Source organism: Hemiscyllium ocellatum, chromosome 3 (assembly GCF_020745735.1).
Source record: "Hemiscyllium ocellatum isolate sHemOce1 chromosome 3, sHemOce1.pat.X.cur, whole genome shotgun sequence".
NCBI classification, from domain to species: Eukaryota; Metazoa; Chordata; class Chondrichthyes; order Orectolobiformes; family Hemiscylliidae; genus Hemiscyllium; species Hemiscyllium ocellatum.
Window position 1 is genome coordinate 1,158,923 of NC_083403.1, and position 20,921 is coordinate 1,179,843.

General features: G+C 46.9%; 1 protein-coding gene across 2 annotated transcripts in view; it reads left to right on the plus strand.

Moving 5' to 3' along the window:
• Window positions 1–8,454: 8,454 nt before the first annotated feature.
• btbd9 (BTB (POZ) domain containing 9) overlaps window positions 8,455–20,921 on the plus strand; it is a 183,095-nt gene continuing 170,628 nt past the window's right edge. Inside the window, exons 1-2 of one of the 2 annotated variants that reach the window (XM_060855349.1) lie at window positions 8,455–8,619; window positions 13,590–13,793. In XM_060855349.1, coding sequence (XP_060711332.1) covers window positions 13,609–13,793 — 185 coding nt within the window. In that variant the 5' untranslated portion in view covers window positions 8,455–8,619; window positions 13,590–13,608. The remainder of the gene's footprint in view (window positions 8,620–13,589; window positions 13,794–20,921) is intronic. The other variant, XM_060855358.1, reaches the window with a different exon arrangement.

Here is a 20,921-nt window from a genome sequence, read left to right on the forward strand (position 1 = left end):
AAGATCTGGTTTGGGGTGCAGTGTGATATATGGTTTGGGGTGCAGTGTGAGATATGGGTTGGGGTGCAGTGTGACATATGGTTTGGGGTGCAGTGTGATATATGGTTTGGGGTGCAGTGTGCCGTATGGTTTGGGGTGCAGTGTGAGATATGGTTTGGGGTGCTGTGTGATGTATGGTTTGGAGTGCAGTGTGAGATAAGATTTGGGGTGTAGTGTAACGTATGGTTTGGGGTGCAGTGTGATGTATGATTTGGGGTGCAGTGTGAGATATGTTTGGGGTGCAGTGTGACATATGGTTTGGGGTGCAGTGTGATATATGGTTTGGGGTGCAGTGTGCCGTATGGTTTGGGGTGCAGTGTGATATATGGTTTGGGGTGCAGTGAGAGATATGGTTTGGGGTGCAGTGTGAGATATGGGTTGGGGTGCAGTGTGACATATGGTTTGGGGTGCAGTGTGATATATGGTTTGGGGTGCAGTGTGCCGTATGGTTTGGGGTGCAGTGTGATATATGGTTTGGGGTGCAGTGAGAGATATGGTTTGGGGTGCAGTGTGATACATGGTTTGGGGTGCAGTGTGATACATGGTTTGGGGTGCAGTGTGACGTATGGTTTGGGGTGCAGTGTGATATATGTTTGTGGTGCAGTGTGATGTATGTTTGGGGTGCAGTGTGATATATGTTTGTGGTGCAGTGTGATGTATGTTTGGGGTGCAGTGTGATATATGGTTTGGGGTGCAGTGTGTGATATATGGTTTGGGATGCAGTGTGATGTATGTTTGGGTGCAGTGTGATGTATGATTTGGGTGCAATGTGAAATATGGTTTGGGGTGGAGTGTGATATATGTTTGGGGTGCAGTGTGATGTATGGTTTGGGGTGCAGTGTGACATATGTTTGGGGTGCAGTGCGATATATAGTTTGGGGTGCAGTGTGATATATGTTTGGGGTGCAGTGTGAGATCTGGTTTGGGGTGCAGTGTGATTTATGTTTGGGGTGCAGTGTGATATATGTTTGGGGTGCAGTTTGAGATCTGGTTTGGGGTGCAGTGTGATACATGCTTGGGGTGCAATGTGAGATCTGGTTTGGGGTGCAGTGTGATATATGGTTTGGGATGCAGTGTGATATATGTTTGGGGTGCAGTGTGTGATATATGGTTTGGGATGCCGTGTGATGTATGTTTGGGTGCAGTGTGATGTATGATTTGGGTGCAGTGTGAAATATGGTTTGGGGTGGAGTGTGATATATGTTTGGGGTGCAGTGTGATATATAGTTTGGGGTGCAGTGTGATATATGTTTGGGGTGCAGTGTGAGATCTGGTTTGGGGTGCAGTGTGATTTATGTTTGGGGTGCAGTGTGATATATGGTTGGGGTGCAGTTTGAGATCTGGTTTGGGGTGCAGTGTGATATATGCTTGGGGTGCAATGTGAGATCTGGTTTGGGGTGCAGTGTGATATATGGTTTGGGGTGCAGTGTGGGATCTGGTTTGGGGTGCAGTGTGATATATGTTTGGGGTGCAGTGTGATGTATGTTTGGGGTGCAGTGTGAGATCTGGTTTGAGGTGCAGTGTGATATATGGTTTGGGGTCAGTGTGATATATGTTTGGGGTGCTGTGTGACGTATGGTTTGGGGTACAGTGTGATGTATGGTTTGGCATGCAGTGTGATATATGTTTGGGGTGCAGTGTGAGATCTGGTTTGGGGTGCAGTGTGATATATGCTTGGGGTACAGTGTGACATATGTTTGGGGTGCAGTGTGATGTATGGTTTGGGGTGCAGTGTGACATATGTTTGGGGTGCAGTGTGAGATATGGTTTGGGGTGCAGTGTGATGTATGGTTTGTGGTGCAGTGTGATATATGTTTGGGGTGCAGTGTGAGATATGGTTTGGGGTGCAGTGTGATGTATGGTTTGGAGTGCAGTGTGAGATAAGATTTGGGGTGTAGTGTAACGTATGGTTTGGGGTGCAGTGTGAGATATGGGTTGGGGTGCAGTGTGACATATGGTTTGGGGTGCAGTGTGATATATGGTTTGGGGTGCAGTGTGCCGTATGTTTTGGGGTGCAGTGTGATATCTGGTTTGGGGTGCAGTGAGAGATATGGTTTGGGGTGCAGTGTGATACATGGTTTGGGGTGCAGTGTGACGTATGGTTTGGGGTGCAGTGTGATATATGTTTGTGGTGCAGTGTGCTGTATGTTTGGGGTGCAGTGTGATATATGGTTTGGGGTGCAGTGTGTGATATATGGTTTGGGATGCAGTGTGATGTATGTTTGGGTGCAGTGTGATGTATGATTTGGGTGCAGTGTGAAATATGGTTTGGGGTGCAGTGTGAGATATGGTTTGGGGTGCAGTGTGATGTATGGTTTGGGGTGCAGTGTGATATATTTTTGGGATGCAGTGTGATATATGTTTGGGGTGCATTGTGAGATATGGTTTGGGGTGCAGTGTGATGTATGGTTTGGAGTGCAGTGTGAGATAAGATTTGGGGTGTAGTGTAACGTATGGTTTGGGGTGCAGTGTGATATCTGGTTTGGGGTGCAGTGAGAGATATGGTTTGGGGTGCAGTGTGATACATGGTTTGGGGTGCAGTGTGACGTATGGTTTGGGGTGCAGTGTGACATATGTTTGGGGTGCAGTGAGAGATATGGTTTGGGGTGCAGTGTGTGATATATGGTTTGGAGTGCAGTGTGATATATGGTTTGGGGTGCAGTGTGTGATGTATGGTTTGGGGTGCAGTGTGATAAATGTTTGAGGTGCAATGTGAGATATGGTTTGGGGTGCAGTGTGATATATGTTTGGGGTGCAGTGTGATATATGGTTTGGGGTGCAGTGTGATATATGTTTGGGGTGCAGTGTGATATATGTTTGGGGTGCAGTGTGATGTATGATTTGGCTGCAGTGTGATATAGGTTTGGGGTGCTGTGTGATATATGTTTGGGGTGCAGTGTGATGTATGATTTGGGTGCAGTGTGATATAGGTTTGGGGTGCAGTGTGATGTATGATTTGGGTGCAGTGTGATATATGTTTGGGGTGCAGTGTGATATAGGTTTGGGGTGCAGTGTGATATATGTTCGGGGTGCAGTGTGATGTATGATTTGGGTGCAGTGTGATATAGGTTTGGGGTGCAGTGTGATATATGTTTGGGGTGCAGTGTGATGTATGATTTGGGTGCAGTGTGATATAGGTTTGGGGTGCAGTGTGAGGTATGTTTAGGGTGCAGTGTGATGTATGTTTTGGGGTGCAGTGTGAGATCTGGTTTGGGGTGCAGTGTGATATATGTTTGGGCTGCAGTGTGAGATCTGGTTTGGGGTGCAGTGTGATATATGTTTTGCGTTGCAGTGTGAGGTATGTTTGGGGTGCAGTGTGATATATGTTTGGGGTGCAGTGTAAGATCTGGTTTGGGGTGCAGTGTGATATATGGTTTGGGGTGCAGTGTGAGATATGGGTTGGGGTGCAGTGTGACATATGGTTTGGGGTGCAGTGTGATATATGGTTTGGGGTGCAGTGTGCCGTATGGTTTGGGGTGCAGTGTGATATATGGTTTGGGGTGCAGTGAGAGATATGGTTTGGGGTGCAGTGTGATACATGGTTTGGGGTGCAGTGTGACGTATGGTTTGGGGTGCAGTGTGATATATGTTTGTGGTGCAGTGTGCTGTATGTTTGGGGTGCAGTGTGATATATGGTTTGGGGTGCAGTGTGTGATATATGGTTTGGGATGCAGTGTGATGTATGTTTGGGTGCAGTGTGATGTATGATTTGGGTGCAGTGTGAAATATGGTTTGGGGTGCAGTGTGAGATATGGTTTGGGGTGCAGTGTGATGTATGGTTTGGGGTGCAGTGTGATATATTTTTGGGATGCAGTGTGATATATGTTTGGGGTGCAGTGTGAGATATGGTTTGGGGTGCAGTGTGATGTATGGTTTGGAGTGCAGTGTGAGATAAGATTTGGGGTGTAGTGTAACGTATGGTTTGGGGTGCAGTGTGAGATATGGGTTGGGGTGCAGTGTGACATATGGTTTGGGGTGCAGTGTGATATATGGTTTGGGGTGCAGTGTGCCGTATGTTTTGGGGTGCAGTGTGATATCTGGTTTGGGGTGCAGTGAGAGATATGGTTTGGGGTGCAGTGTGATACATGGTTTGGGGTGCAGTGTGACGTATGGTTTGGGGTGCAGTGTGACATATGTTTGGGGTGCAGTGAGAGATATGGTTTGGGGTGCAGTGTGTGATATATGGTTTGGAGTGCAGTGTGATATATGGTTTGGGGTGCAGTGTGTGATGTATGGTTTGGGGTGCAGTGTGATAAATGTTTGAGGTGCAATGTGAGATATGGTTTGGGGTGCAGTGTGATATATGTTTGGGGTGCAGTGTGATATAGGTTTGGGGTGCAGTGTGATATATGTTTGGGGTGCAGTGTGATGTATGATTTGGCTGCAGTGTGATATAGGTTTGGGGTGCAGTGTGATATATGTTTGGGGTGCAGTGTGATATATGTTTGGGGTGCAGTGTGATGTATGGTTTGGGGTGCAGTGTGATGTATGTTTGGGGTGCAGTGTGATATATGTTTGGGGTGCAGTGTGATGTATGGTTTGGGGTGCAGTGTGATGTATGTTTGGGGTGCAGTGTGATATATGTTTGGGGTGCAGTGTGATGTATGGTTTGGGGTGCAGTGTGACGTATGGTTTGGGGTGCAGTGTGATATATGTTTGTGGTGCAGTGTGCTGTATGTTTGGGGTGCAGTGTGTTATATGGTTTGGGGTGCAGTGTGTGATATATGGTTTGGGATGCAGTGTGATGTATGTTTGGGTGCAGTGTGATGTATGATTTGGGTGCAGTGTGAAATATGGTTTGGGGTGCAGTGTGAGATATGGTTTGGGGTGCAGTGTGATGTATGGTTTGGGGTGCAGTGTGATATATTTTTGGGATGCAGTGTGATATATGTTTGGGGTGCAGTGTGATGTATGGTTTGGAGTGCAGTGTGAGATAAGATTTGGGGTGTAGTGTAACGTATGGTTTGGGGTGCAGTGTGATATATGGTTTGGGGTGCAGTGTGCCGTATGTTTTGGGGTGCAGTGTGATATCTGGTTTGGGGTGCAGTGAGAGATATGGTTTGGGGTGCAGTGTGATACATGGTTTGGGGTGCAGTGTGACGTATGGTTTGGGGTGCAGTGTGGCATATGTTTGGGGTGCAGTGAGAGATATGGTTTGGGGTGCAGTGTGTGATATATGGTTTGGAGTGCAGTGTGATATATGGTTTGGGGTGCAGTGTGTGATATATGGTTTGGGGTGCAGTGTGATAAATGTTTGAGGTGCAATGTGAGATATGGTTTGGGGTGCAGTGTGATATATGTTTGGGGTGCAGTGTGATATATGGTTTGGGGTGCAGTGTGATATATGTTTGGGGTGCAGTGTGATATAGGTTTGGGGTGCAGTGTGATATATGTTTGGGGTGCAGTGTGATGTATTATTTGGCTGCAGTGTGATATAGGTTTGGGGTGCTGTGTGATATATGTTTGGGGTGCAGTGTGATGTATGATTTGGGTGCAGTGTGATATAGGTTTGGGGTGCAGTGTGATGTATGATTTGGGTGCAGTGTGATATATGTTTGGGGTGCAGTGTGATATAGGTTTGGGGTGCAGTGTGATATATGTTCGGGGTGCAGTGTGATGTATGATTTGGGTGCAGTGTGATATAGGTTTGGGGTGCAGTGTGATATATGTTTGGGGTGCAGTGTGATGTATGATTTGGGTGCAGTGTGATATAGGTTTGGGGTGCAGTGTGAGGTATGTTTGGGGTGCAGTGTGATGTATGGTTTGGGGTGCCGTGTGAGATCTGTTTTGGGGTGCAGTGTGATATATGGTTTGGGGTGCAGTGTGAGATCTGGTTTGGGGTGCAGTGTGATATATGTTTGGGGTGCAGTGTGAGATCTGGTTTGGGGTGCAGTGTGATATATGTTTTGCGTTGCAGTGTGAGGTATGTTTGGGGTGCAGTGTGATATATGTTTGGGGTGCAGTGTAAGATCTGGTTTGGGGTGCAGTGTGATATATGGTTTGGGGTGCAGTGTGAGATATGGGTTGGGGTGCAGTGTGACATATGGTTTGGGGTGCAGTGTGATATATGGTTTGGGATGCAGTGTGCCGTATGTTTGGGGTGCAGTGTGATATATGGTTTGGGGTGCAGTGTGTGATATATGGTTTGGGAAGCAGTGTGATGTATGTTTGGGTGCAGTGTGATGTATGATTTGGGTGCAGTGTGAAATATGGTTTGGGGTGCAGTGTGAGATATGGTTTGGGGTGCAGTGTGATGTATGGTTTGGGGTGCAGTGTGATATATTTTTGGGATGCAGTGTGATATATGTTTGGGGTGCAGTGTGAGATATGGTTTGGGGTGCAGTGTGATGTATGGTTTGGAGTGCAGTGTGAGATAAGATTTGGGGTGTAGTGTAACGTATGGTTTGGGGTGCAGTGTGAGATATGGGTTGGGGTGCAGTGTGACATATGGTTTGGGGTGCAGTGTGATATATGGTTTGGGGTGCAGTGTGCCGTATGTTTTGGGGTGCAGTGTGATATCTGGTTTGGGGTGCAGTGAGAGATATGGTTTGGGGTGCAGTGTGATACATGGTTTGGGGTGCAGTGTGACGTATGGTTTGGGGTGCAGTGTGACATATGTTTGGGGTGCAGTGAGAGATATGGTTTGGGGTGCAGTGTGTGATATATGGTTTGGAGTGCAGTGTGATATATGGTTTGGGGTGCAGTGTGTGATGTATGGTTTGGGGTGCAGTGTGATAAATGTTTGAGGTGCAATGTGAGATATGGTTTGGGGTGGAGTGTGATATATGTTTGGGGTGCAGTGTGATATATGGTTTGGGGTGCAGTGTGATATATGTTTGGGGTGCAGTGTGATATAGGTTTGGGGTGCAGTGTGATATATGTTTGGGGTGCAGTGTGATGTATGATTTGGCTGCAGTGTGATATAGGTTTGGGGTGCAGTGTGATATATGTTTGGGGTGCAGTGTGATGTATGATTTGGGTGCAGTGTGATATAGGTTTGGGGTGCAGTGTGATGTATGATTTGGGTGCAGTGTGATATATGTTTGGGGTGCAGTGTGATATAGGTTTGGGGTGCAGTGTGATATAGGTTTGGGGTGCAGTGTGATGTATGGTTTGGGGTGCAGTGTGATATAGGTTTGGGGTGCAGTGTGATATATGTTTGGGGTGCAGTGTGATGTATGGTTTGGGGTGCAGTGTGATGTATGTTTGGGGTGCAGTGTGATATAGGTTTGGGGTGCAGTGTGATATATGTTTTGGGGTGCAGTGTGATATATGTTTGGGGTGCAGTGTGATGTATGGTTTGGGGTGCAGTGTGATGTATGGTTTGGGGTGCAGTGTGATGTATGTTTGGGGTGCAGTGTGATATATGTTTGGGGTGCAGTGTGATGTATGGTTTGGGGTGCAGTGTGATGTATGGTTTGGGGTGCAGTGTGATGTATGTTTGGGGTGCAGTGTGATATATGTTTGGGGTGCAGTGTGATATAGGTTTGGGGTGCAGTGTGATATGTGATATATGTTTGGGGTGCAGTGTGATATAGGTTTGGGGTGCAGTGTGATATATGTTTGGGGTGCAGTGTGATGTATGTTTGGGGTGCAGTGTGATATATGTTTGGGGTGCAGTGTGATGTATGGTTTGGGGTGCAGTGTGATATAGGTTTGGGGTGCAGTGTGATATAGGTTTGGGGTGCAGTGTGATATAGGTTTGGGGTGCAGTGTGATGTATGTTTGGGGTGCAGTGTGATATAGGTTTGGGGTGCAGTGTGATATATGTTTGGGGTGCAGTGTGATATAGGTTTGGGGTGCAGTGTGATGTATGGTTTGGGGTGCAGTGTGATGTATGGTTTGGGGTGCAGTGTGATATATGTTTGGGGTGCAGTGTGATATATGTTTGGGGTGCAGTGTGATGTATGGTTTGGGGTGCAGTGTGATGTATGTTTGGGGTGCAGTGTGATATAGGTTTGGGGTGCAGTGTGATATATGTTTGGGGTGCAGTGTGATATAGGTTTGGGGTGCAGTGTGATATATGTTTGGGGTGCAGTGTGATGTATGGTTTGGGGTGCAGTGTGATATAGGTTTGGGGTGCAGTGTGATATATGTTTGGGGTGCAGTGTGATATAGGTTTGGGGTGCAGTGTGATGTATGGTTTGGGGTGCAGTGTGATATATGTTTGGGGTGCAGTGTGATATAGGTTTGGGGTGCAGTGTGATATATGTTTGGGGTGCAGTGTGATATATGGTTTGGGGTGCAGTGTGTTATATGGTTTCATGTCTGAGACTGTCTGTTGTGACAGATGACAGAGCACCACGTGACAACTGACGGGTCACAGGGTCACATCCCAACCTGTGCTCTGATTGGACAGCCGCAGCTCGGCGATGACGCAGCGTCCCCTGCGCGGTGACGTCAGACGCCGACCTCTCAGCGCGAGGAAGAAGGGGAAAGAGAGCGGCCCCGGCCCCGGGAACAACATCCAAACATCACCGATACATCACCGCAATAACACCGCGCTCTCAGCGGAGCAGCCCCGCCCCGGACCCGGACCCGGACCCGGTAACTATCACCGGGGTGTAATTCCCCCTCAGGGTGAGAGGTCACACCGGCACCAGGGTCAGGGGTCAGGACAGGGAGAGGGGGAGGAGGGGGGTCAGGGGTCGGTACAGGCACAGGGGGAGGAGGGGGGTCAGGGGTCGGTACAGGCACAGGGAGAGGGGGAGGAGGGGGGTCAGGGGTCGGTACAGGCACAGGGAGAGGGGGAGGAGGGGGGTCAGGGGTCGGTACAGGCACAGGGAGAGGGTGGGGGGGTCAGGGGTCGGTACAGGCACAGGGGGAGGAGGGGGGGGTCAGGGGTCGGTACAGGCACAGGGGGAGGAGGGGGGTCAGGGGTCGGTACAGGCACAGGGGGAGGGTGGGGGTCAGGGGTCGGTACAGGCACAGGGGAGGAGGGGGGTCAGGGGTCGGTACAGGCACAGGGAGAGGAGGGGGGTCAGGGGTCGGTACAGGCACAGGGAGAGGGGGAGGAGGGGGGTCAGGGGTCGGTACAGGGAGAGGGGGAGGAGGGGGGTCAGGGGTCGGTACAGGCACAGGGGGAGGAGGGGGGTCAGGGGTCGGTACAGGCACAGGGGGAGGAGGGGGGTCAGGGGTCGGTACAGGCACAGGGGGAGGAGGGGGGTCAGGGGTCGGTACAGGCACAGGGAGAGGGGGAGGAGGGGGGTCAGGGGTCGGTACAGGCACAGGGAGAGGGTGGGTGGGTCAGGGGTCGGTACAGGCACAGGGGGAGGAGGGGGGTCAGGGGTCGGTACAGGCACAGGGAGAGGGGGAGGAGGGGGGTCAGGGGTCGGTACAGGCACAGGGAGAGGGTGGGGGGGTCAGGGGTCGGTACAGGCACAGGGAGAGGGTGGGTGGGTCAGGGGTCGGTACAGGCACAGGGGTAGGAGGGGGGTCAGGGGTCGGTACAGGCACAGGGAGAGGGGGAGGAGGGGGGTCAGGGGTCGGTACAGGCACAGGGGGAGGAGGGGGGTCAGGGGTCGGTACAGGCACAGGGGGAGGAGGGGGGTCAGGGGTCGGTACAGGCACAGGGGGAGGAGGGGGGTCAGGGGTCGGTACAGGCACAGGGGGAGGAGGGGGGTCTGGGGTCGGTACAGGCACAGGGGGAGGAGGGGGGTCAGGGTCTGGGGTCAATAACTGTCACAATATTCTTCATCATTTTATGATGTTATAGGATAATATCGTAATTGCTGTCAGTTCTTGTGACAATCTCTCTAGTACACCATGTTAACTGTAATGTGTTTTGATGCTTGCTGGATATTACTGTAATTCAGCAATTGTGGTGATTTTCTCTGAAGATATTACCTTATATTTAATCATGAAATTGTTCCTTAGACCATAGAAACATACAGCACAGAACAGGCCCTTTGGCCCATGCTGTTGTGCCGAGATTTAATCGTAATGTAAAATATAGTAATTTAACCTATGCACACGTCAACTCACTGCTATCCATGTGCACGTCCAGCAGTCGCTTAAATGTCCCCAGTGACTCCTTGTCAGAGTCTTGGTGAATTTCAGTATATGACCCTATAACTACCATGGAATAATATGCAGTACTGTAACAGAGATCAATGTCAGAATCCTGGTTAATTACAGTAATATCAGCCTGCAACTATCATTTTATGATATTTCATAATGGAACAGAGGTCATTGCCACAGTCCTCTCAAATTATAGTAATGTCACGATCTAATCATCAAGATGTCGTATAGTATTATAGGTGACAAATGTTAATAGAGTCCAGTAATGCCACCCTATATCGATCATAAAATTGTACGTTAATGTAAAAGGTCATCATCAGGATGCTTCATCACTATCATAACATCCTCGCATAACTTTCATAATTTCAAATAACAGTAAATAATATCACAAAGTGATCATTATCTGAATCCTCAATAATTATTGTTGTACCATTCTAAAACTGTTAGAAACTTTTTGAAATGCATAGAATACTGAGAGATCTGGATAGAGTGGGCATGGAGAAAATATTTCCATTTGTAGGAGAGTGTAGGGCCCCAGGGCTGTGCCTCAGAGTGAAGGCATGATTCTTTAGAACTAAGGTAAGGAAGGATTTGTTCAGCCAGCAAATAGTGAATCTGTAGAATCTGCCACAGAGGGCAGTGGAGGCCGAGTCATTGAGTGTATTTAAGACAGAGAGAGATTCTGGATTAGAGAGGGAATCAAGGGTTACAGGAGGAAGGCAGGAGAATAGGTTGAGAAATATATCAGCCCTGATAGAACATTGAACATTACAGTGTAGTACAGGCCCCTTGGCCCTTGATGTTGCGCCGACCTGTGGAACAATCTGAAGCCCATCTAACCTACACTATTCCATTCTCATCCATATGTTTATCCAATGACGATTTAAATGCCCTTAAAGTTGGCGAATCTATTCCTGTTGCAGGCAGTGCGTTCCATGCCCCGACGACTCTCTGAGTAAAGAAACTACCCCTGACATCTGTCCTATATCTATCACCCCTCAATATAAAGTTATGTCCCTTTGTACTAGCCATCCCCACTTAGGATGGACAGTGACAGCCTTTTTCCTATCAAACCCTCTGATTATCTTATATGTCTCAATTAAGTCACTTCTCAATTTCTTCTCTCTAACAAAAACAGCCTCAAGTCCCTCAGCCTTTCCTCATAAGACCTTCCCTCCATACCAGGCAACATCCCAGTAAATCTCCTCTGAACCCTTTCCAAAGCTTCCACACCCTTCCTATAATGCGGTGACCAGAACTGTATGCAATATTCCAAATATGGCCATACCAGAGTTTTGTACAGCTGCAGCATGACCTGTTGGCTCCAAAACTCAATATCTCAACCAATAAAAGCTAACACGCTATACACCTTCTTAACAACCCTATCAACCTGGGTAGCAACTTTCAGGGATCTATGTACCTGGACACTGAGAATCTCTTTCTTCATCCACACTACCAAGAACCTTACCATTTGTCCAGTACTCTGCATTCCTGCTTCTAAAGTCAATCGCCTTACACTTTTTCGCATTAAACTCCATTTGCCACCTCTCGGCTCAGCTCTGCAGCTTATCTGTGTCCCCCAGAGGCCTGTAACATCCTTCCACACTGTCCCCAACTCCACTGACCTTAGTGTCATCTGCAAATTTACTAACCCACCCTTCTACGCCCTCATCCAGGTCATTTATAAAAATGACAAACAGCAGTGACCTCAGGACAGAGCCTTGGGGTACTCCATGAGTAACTGAACTCCAGGATGAACATTTCCCATCAACCACCATCCTCTGTCTTCTTGCAGCATGGCAATTTCTGATCCAAACCGCTAAATCACCCTCAATCCCATGCCTCTGTATTTTGTGCAGTAGCCTCCCGTGGGGAACCTTATCAAACCCCTTACTGACATCCATATACACCACATCAATCACTTTACCCTTATCCCCCTGTTTGGTCGCCTTCTCAAAGAACTCAGTAAGGTTTGTGAGGCATGGCCTACCCTTCACAAAACCATGCTGACTGTCCCTAATCAACTTATTCCTTTCTAGAGAATTATAAATCCTATCTCTTACAACCTTTAACCTTATGATTAGATTAGACTTACAGTGTGGAAACAGGCCCTTCGGCCCAACAAGTCCACACCGACCCGCCGAAGCGCAACCCACCCATACCCCTTACCTAACACTACGGGCAATTTAGCATGGCCAATTCACCTGACCCGCACATCTTTGGACTGTGGGAGGAAACCGGAGCACCCGGAGGAAACCCACGCAGACATGGGGAGAACGTGCAAACTCCACACAGTCAGTCGCCTGAGTCGGGAATTGAACCCGGGTCTACAGGCGCTGTGAGGCAGCAGTGCTAACCACTGTGCCACCGTGATGAAATGACAGAGCAGACTCGACCCGAATGGTGTACGTCTACTCCAATACTTTGTGGTCTTATAGGCCCAGAGATTTGTGAACTTGCAGTTTCACCAATTTACACATTCCTGGCAGTTGTAATTTTTTTTGAGCTCCTCCCTCCTTTTCAGTTCCTGGTTTGCAGCTATTTCCAGTATTCTCCTGGAATTCTCTGCAGTGAAGACTGACGAAAAGTGGCTGTTCCATTTGTCTGCCATATTTTTATCCTGCATTATCCAATCCCCAGATTCATTTTCGAAAGGACAAACACTTATTTTGTTGACTAAATAAAAAATCTGAAGAAACTTTTTCTATGTTTTAATACTTTTGGCTAACTTTCATATATGGAATGCTCTGCCCCAGAATCAGTGGAGCCCAGAAAGAGATGGATAGAGCTCTCAAGGATAGTGGGATCAAGGGTTATGGGGATAAGGCAGGAACAGGATACTGACTGAGGATGATCAGCCATGATCACATTGAATGGTGGTGCAGGCTCAAAGGGCCGAATGGCCTACTCCTGCACCTATTGTCTATTGTCTCAGACTGTTATTTTCCCTCATTAATCTTTGAATAATTGTTTCCTTTTGTTTTGTATTCCCTCTTTTCTTTGTACAATTATATATCATTATTTGAGCTGAAAACGTGTTGCTGGAAAAGCGCAGCAGGTTAGGCAGCATTCAAGGAGCAGGAGAATTGATGTTTCGGGCATAAGCCCTTCTTCAGGAAAGATTCCTGAAGATGTGCTTATGCCTGAAACATCGATTCTCCTGTTCCTTGGATGCTGCCTGACCTGCTGCACTTTTCCAGCAACACATTTTCAGCTCTGATCTCCAGCATCTGCAGTCCTCACTTTCTCCTATATCATTATTTGAGTTTGGCATTGGCTCTGACCTTTTTCATTAACCAAAGGTGACTAGGTTCGGGCCTTAGAATTTTTCTTATTTGTTGGTATGTAGATGTTATTGGACAGTGACAGAGAAACAAGGAAACAGACAGACAGGCAGGCAGTGAGGGTCAGCAAGAGTGTGAGATAGAGACAGAAAGAGAAGGATTAATAGTGAGGGATATGCAACAAGAGGTAGACAGACACTGTCCAGTGCATTATATCGATCTCTCTGAATTAGTTTCTGATTTTAGGTTGAGACTTCCTGCTACCATGAGCAACAGGCACCAGTTGCGGCCATACACTTCAATTGGTGAAATTAATCATGTTCACATTCTGTCTGAACATGTTGGAGCGTTGATACACCGTGAGGAGTATAGCGATGTCACATTCCTCGTGGAGAAGAAACGGTTTACAGCCCATCGAGTGATTCTGGCTGCTCGTTGTCAGTATTTCAGGTAAATTTCCAGTCTTAGTTATTAATAATTCACCCACTGTCTCTCATAATCAGAGCTGGAGTATATAATTCTGTCCTTGAAACCTTCATACTTCCATTTAATACTTCCTTGTTGATATTCCTCCTCACCAACACCCATTCATTGTATCCTGGATTCTCTGAGAACAGACATTTTCCATCTTTGTCTTAAATACAGTCAATGAACAAGTGTTTGCATCCCTTTGGGAGAGACAAATGCAAAGATTTACTCACCATCAGAATAAATGGCAAAATGTAAATGCTGCTACCCTGCCAGTAGTGGAAAGAGCGAATGTTTCTGGCTGTAGTGCCCATTATGGAACCCCAGTTGAACTGGAGTTAATGGGAATTGGGCAAACCTCTCCATTGTTTGGTGGTTATATGTAGCACAAAATATGGTTGTGATTGTTGGAGTTCAGCCATCTCAATCCAGAAGGTGCTGCAGAAGGTCCTCAGCACAGTATCCTATGCCCAGCCCAGTCATCTTTCACAGGTCTCTAAATGACCTTCCTTCCATTGTAAGGTCAGAAGTGGGAATGTCCACTCATAGCTGCTCAATCCTCAGATACTCGAGCAAATTATAGTTGTGTGCAGTTAGACCTGGGCTAACGAGTGCCAGGTAACATTTGTGCTATAGTATCTTCCAAGCCCACAACCACCATCATCTAGAAGGACGGGAACAACAGGTTCCTGGGAACACCAACCCTGCAAGCTCCCCTTGAACACTCATCATCCTGACTTGGAAATATATTGGTGTCCCTTCAGTGTCAATGGGTCAAGGTCCCAAAACACTCTCCCTGATGGCACTGTGGGTCTACCCTACAGCATAAGCAGCAGTTCAGGAACACAACTCAAGGGCACCTAGGGATGGGTAATAAAGGCTGCCGGTCAGCGATGCCCACATCCCATTAATGATTGAAACAAGTTGTGAACCAGTTGTTGTCTGCTTCCTGGAAGCAAGTGAGTAGACCAAGCGAAGAGATGGATCAATGAACATTCAATCCTTGAGTGCCAGGAGGATGAGCTCAGCCAACCCTGTGGACAGGGACTGTTGACCTGCCTCTGCAGTTTGCCCTCAAACCATGTCACCATTTGTGTGTGTGTGTGTGAAGTTTTATAAGGGGGTTAAAGCTTTATCTAGTAGAGTTATATTTTGACAGTTCATAATTATTTACCTGTAGACAAAACCTATTTATTTGTAATACTGTAAATAGTAATTATTGTTAAGTGCGGAAACTTTCTTTGTTAACCAGGGTCTAAACTGAGAGGTAAATTTGGTAGTTTTACATATTTTGTTAAAATCTTTAGTTTGTGCAATTACTCTGGGAAGAGTAGGACTTGAATTCCAGTGTGCTACCCTAGCAAGGTGGATCAGTGCAACTTGATCAGAGAATATCTGAAAGTCCAAAGACATCACATCCAGTGGTTTTCCCTCATCTGTTCTATTTGTTAAGTTCTCAAAAAGTCCAGTAGGTTTGTCAAATGCAACTTTTATTTCATAAATCAATGTTGACCTTGTGTAACACCATTGCTGTTCGTCCTTGTTTCCTTTGTCTTATGTGTTTTCATTTCCAAATCTGTTACTCTCCTGGCTTGCCTCTTGGCTCACATTCCCTTCCCTCTGCAACTCCAGTTTAACCCCCTGTGACAGAACCAGTGAATGTCCCTTCGAGGCTGTTAGTCCGGGTCCTTTAGTGATGCAACCCATTTAGCTTGTGCAGCTTCCATCTTCCCAGAATTGGTCCCAGTGCCTCGAGAATCCATATTACTCCCTCTGATGCCATCTCTTCAGTCTCACTTTTAGTTGTCTATTTGCTTTTTCCTGATCTTGTGAGCCCATCTATTTGAGAGTAAAATGAACAAAACGGAAATTGCTGAGGAAACTCAGCAGATTCTGGCCTGGATGAATACAGAGTTTTCACAGAGAGCACAGGAGTTAACCTTTTTTTCAGGGCTGGCATTGAGTGTGATCCTGAGATTTCCATCGTTAGAGTCTGCTTTTTTATTTATTTCCTAGTTCCTACTTTCTGCTCATCAGACTTCATCCCTCTTTTCACTGATGTTGTTCAGTGACATCCTTTATCCCGGCACCAGGGGGGCAATGTACCAGTTCTGGTGTTGCATCTGCAGCCACAGAAATATCTGAGTGAAGATGTCCCCAGGGGACTCCTTCACTATCTGCCTGGTGGTCACTCATTCCTTTTTGCCTGTATACACTTCTCTGCAGTGTGACCACCTCACTTGCAGGTACTTCAGATATGAAACACAGATTTCTAGTAGATGCAGCTGGAGCACCGTCCTGTGCTTGTGGTCACCTGGAGACTGGAGGTTCCCTTTATTCCCAGGTTGTATTGAAAGAGCATTCTACTGCACAGAGCTGTCTTGCCATGACTTATCTTATGTCTTAAAGTATTCTCTCTCTGTTTACTTCCTCGAATTAAACATAGATCACAGAACAGGTAAAAACAATGACTGCAGATGCTGGAAACCAGAGTCACTAGATCACAGAACAGTATAGCGCAGGAACTGGCCCATTGGCCCACCGTGACTGTGCCAATATGACGCCATCTGCCTGCACATGGTCCATAACCCTCTCTTCCCTAACCATTTGATTGGAAAAATCAGTACATACTTAGCACTGAATTCCCCATATTCCTTGTACGAATTTAATCTGTTCCGGGACTCGGTTTGCAAACCGAAAAGTTCACGAACTGAATCAATTTTTCCCGTTGTTCGGATAACGTAAGAATGCTTGGACGGCTGTTCACAGTGCACGCACCAAAGATGAACTGAATGAGATCACGCGGGGCCTGAGAGCTTTTGTGTTCAACGAGCGCGTAGCAAAGCAGAACAATGAAACCATGTGGTCACACATGGGCTTTTTGCGTTTGTACCTTCGTTCGTACCTTGAATTTCGTACGTATGTTGAAGTAAAATTTTACGATTTGTACGTGAACGGGGTCGTTCGTTTGTCGAGGCACTACTGTACTTCAAACAGTTTTATTGTCAACAAAAAAGCAATGTTTAGTTTCAAGACTGGACAGTAGAAATGCTCACCTAGCCTCAGTTACCAAGGTCGTCACTCTTCCTGTGTCAGCTCCTGGTCTCACACCTTATGAACTGATTTTATTTCCAATGGTACTCTTGGATATTTTCAAACCTCATCCTCGTCCTCTTCAGCTTTTGAACTCCCGGTTTCCTTGTGACTGAAGATGGAGAAAGAAAAGGATAAAGAACGTTTGTGTCTCCCCTTGTCACCAAACTCCCCTCTTATCAAATTATAAGCAGACTATAGCAGGGCACTTTGAAAGTCATAATGGAGTCAGGCAGAGTCAGTTTGGTTTTGTGAAAGGGAAATCATGTGGATAATTTTGGGAAGTAGCAGGCGGGCTGGATAGAGGAAAACCTGTATATGTGATGGATTTCAAAAGGCATTCAGTAAAGAGCGACATAAAAGGTTCCTGTACAAACTTCAGTGTTGTGTATCATATTGTCATTGTTAGAGGATTGGTTAATTAAGCAGGGATGAGGTATAAATGAGTCCTGTTTGGTTTAGCAAGGTGGCATTACTGGAGGGTTACAGGATTCAGGGTACTTGGAGGTGCATGGTAAAATAGGGCTGAGTCAACATGGCTTCATCAAAGGGAGGTCATGTCTGACAAATCCGTTTGAATGTTTTGAGGAGGTTAAGCAGGTTAAGACAAAGGAGAGCCAGTGGACACGGATTTGTTTGGATTTCCAGAAGGTCTTCAACAGCATGCAGCAGCATAGGTTCCTAAATAAGATAAGAGCCCGTAAACTTGGGTGCAAGGTACTGGCATTGGGTGGCACAGTGGTTCACACGGTTTCTTCAGTGTCAGGGACCCAGGTTGGATTTCACCCTCTGACAACTGTCTGTGCGGAGTTTGCATATTCTCCCCGTGTCTGCGTGGGTTTCCTCCGGGTGCTCTGTTTGCGTCCCACAGTCCAAAGCTGTGCAGGTCAGGGTGGATTAGCTACAATAAATGCAGGGTTATAAGGATAGGGTAGGGGGTGGGTCTGAGCGGGATACTCTTCAGAGGGTTGGTATAGACTTGATGGGTCGAATGGCTCAGTGGCCAAAACTCTGGTGCAGCCGGACAGTTCTGGTCACTGCACTATAAGGAGGATGTGGAAGCTTTGGAAAGCCTTCAGAGGAGATTTACAAGGATGTTGCCTGGTCTGGAGGGAAGGTCTTACCAGGAAAGGCTGAGAGACTTCAGGCTGTTTTTCTTAGAGAGACGAATGTTTGAGAGGTGACTTAATTGAGACACATAAGATAATCAGAGGGTTAGATAGGGTGGACAGGGAGAGCCTTTTTCCTCAGATGGTGATGGCTAGTACAAAGGGACATAGCTTTAAATTGAGGGGTGATAGATATCATGGAGTCATAGAGATGTACAGCATGGAAACAGACCCTTCGGTCCAACCCGTCCATGCTGACTAGATATTCCAAACCAATCTAGTCCCACCTGCCAGCACCCGGCCCATATCCCTCTAAACCCTTCCTATTCATATACCCATCCAAATGCCTCTTAAATGTTGCAATTGTACCAGCCTCCACCACATCCTCTGGCAGCACATTCCATACACGTACCACCCTCTGCGTGAAAACGTTGCCCCTTAGGTCTCTTTTATATCTTTCCCCTCTCACCCTAAACCTATACACTCTAGTTCTGGACTCCCCGACCCCAGGGAAAAGACTTTGTTTATTTATCCTATCCATGTCCCTCATGAATTTATAAACCTCTATAAGGTCACCCGTCAGCCTCCGTTGCTCCAGGGAAAACAGCCCCTGCCTGTTCGATCTCTCCCGATACCTCAAACCCTCCAACCCTGGCAACATCCTTGCATATCTGTTCTGAACCCTTTCAAGTTTCACAACATTTTTCTCATAGGAAGGAAACCAGAATTGCACGCAATATTCCAACAGTGACCTAACCAATGTCCTGTACAGCCGCAACTTGACCTCCCAACTCCTGTACTCAATACTCTGACCAATAAAGGAAAGCATACCAAACGCCGCCTTCACTATCCTATCTACCTGTGACTCCACTTTCAAGGAGCTATGAACCTGCACTCCAAGGTGTCTTTGTTCAGCAACACTCCCTAGGACCTTACCATTAAGTGTATAAATCCTGCTAAGATTTGCTTTCCCAAAATGCAGCACCTCGCATTTATCTGAATTAAACTCCATCTGTCACTCATCAGCCCATTGGCCCATCTGGTCCAGATCCTGTTGTAATCTGAAGTAACCTCCTTCGCTGTCCACTCCACCTCCAATTTTGGTGTCATCTGCAAACTTATTAATTATGCCTCTTATGCTCACATCCAAATCATTTATATAAATAATGAAAAGTAGAGGACCCAGCGCCAATCCTTGTGGCACTCCACTGATCACAGGCCTCCAGTCTGAATAACAACCCTCCACCCCCACCCTCTGTCTCTTCCACCTTTGAGCCAGTTCTCCCTGTATTCCATGAGACCTAACCTTGCTCATCAGTCTCCCGTGGGGAACCTTGTCGAACGCCTTACTGAAGACCGTATAGAAGACATCTACCGCTCTGCCCTCATCATCCTCTTTGTTACTTCAAAAACGTCAGTGAAGTTTGTGAGACATGATTTCTCACACACAAAGCCACGTTGACTATTCCTAATCAGTCCTTGCCTTTCCAAATACATGTACACCCTGTCCCTCAGGATTCCCTCCAACAACTTGCCCACCACTGAGGTCAGGCTCACCGGTCTATAGTTCCCTGGCTTGTCTTTACCGCCTTTCTTAAACCGTGGCACCACGTTTGTCAACCTCCAGTCTTCTGGCACCTCACCTGTGACTATCGATGATACAAATATCTCAGTAAGAGGCCTGGCAATCACTTCTCTAGCTTTCCACAGAGTTCTCGGGTACACCTGATCAGGTCCTGGAGATTTATCTGCTTTAATGCGTTTCAAGGCATCCAGCACTTCCTCCTCTGTAATCTGACATTTTTCAAGATGTCACCATCTATTTCCCTACATTCTATATTTTCCATGTCCTTTTCCACAGTAAATACCGATGCAAAATACTCACTTAGTGTCTGCCACATCTCCTTCAGCTCCACACAAAGGCGGCCTGTGTGTGATGTCAGATGTAGTTTCCTTCCTCAGAGAGCAGTATGGGCGTGGAATGTACTGCCTGTAACAGTAGTAGACTCGCTAACTTCCTGATGAAGGGTTCTGGCCCGAAACGTCGAATTTCCTGTTCCTTGGATGCTGCCTGACCTGCTGTGCTTTAACCAGCAACACATTTTCAGCTCTGATCTCCAGCATCTGCAGACCTCACTTTTTACTCGCTAACTTTAAGGGCATTTAAGTGGCCATTGAATAGGCATATGGACGAGAATGGAATAGTGTAGGTTAGATGGGCTTCAGATTGGTTTCACAGGTTGGTGCAGCATCGAGGGCCGAAGGACCTGTACTGTGCTGGAACATTCTATTCTATTCTAACTCACATCCTTGAGTCTCAGCAACGTTCTTGTAAATTTCTTCTGCATTCTTTCCAGTTTAATAACATCCTTCTTATAGCCAGGTGACCAAAACTGAGCACAATACATCAAGTGGGGCCTCACCAACATCCTGTACAACTGCAATATAACTTCCCAACTATTCTCAATGTCCTGACTGATGAAGGCCAGTGTGTCAAAAGCCTTCTTCACTGCCCTGTCTACATGTGACTCTATGTTCAGAGAACTGTGATGCTGAAGTCCAAGACCACTCGGTTCCATGACACTCCTTACAGTCCTACCATTCTCCATGGATTTGTGGGGCATCAGTACTGGGGAAGAAGGGGCCTCTTCCAATGGCACGGTCTTCATCTGCTAGGACCAGAGTCTGAGTAAATCTCATAACGAGGGCCGTAGACAGAGCTTTAAACTAAACGGGGCATGGAAGGGTGTTTCGAGTTCAGAACTCAGGAGAGGTTATTAAGCACGGACACAAATAGGACAGGGTATGGAAAAGGTTAGCAATCGAACTTCAAACACACTGGACAAACGTATGGCAATGAGCAGAGAGACGATTGATCCAGGACTGAATGCACGCAGTGTAAGGATTA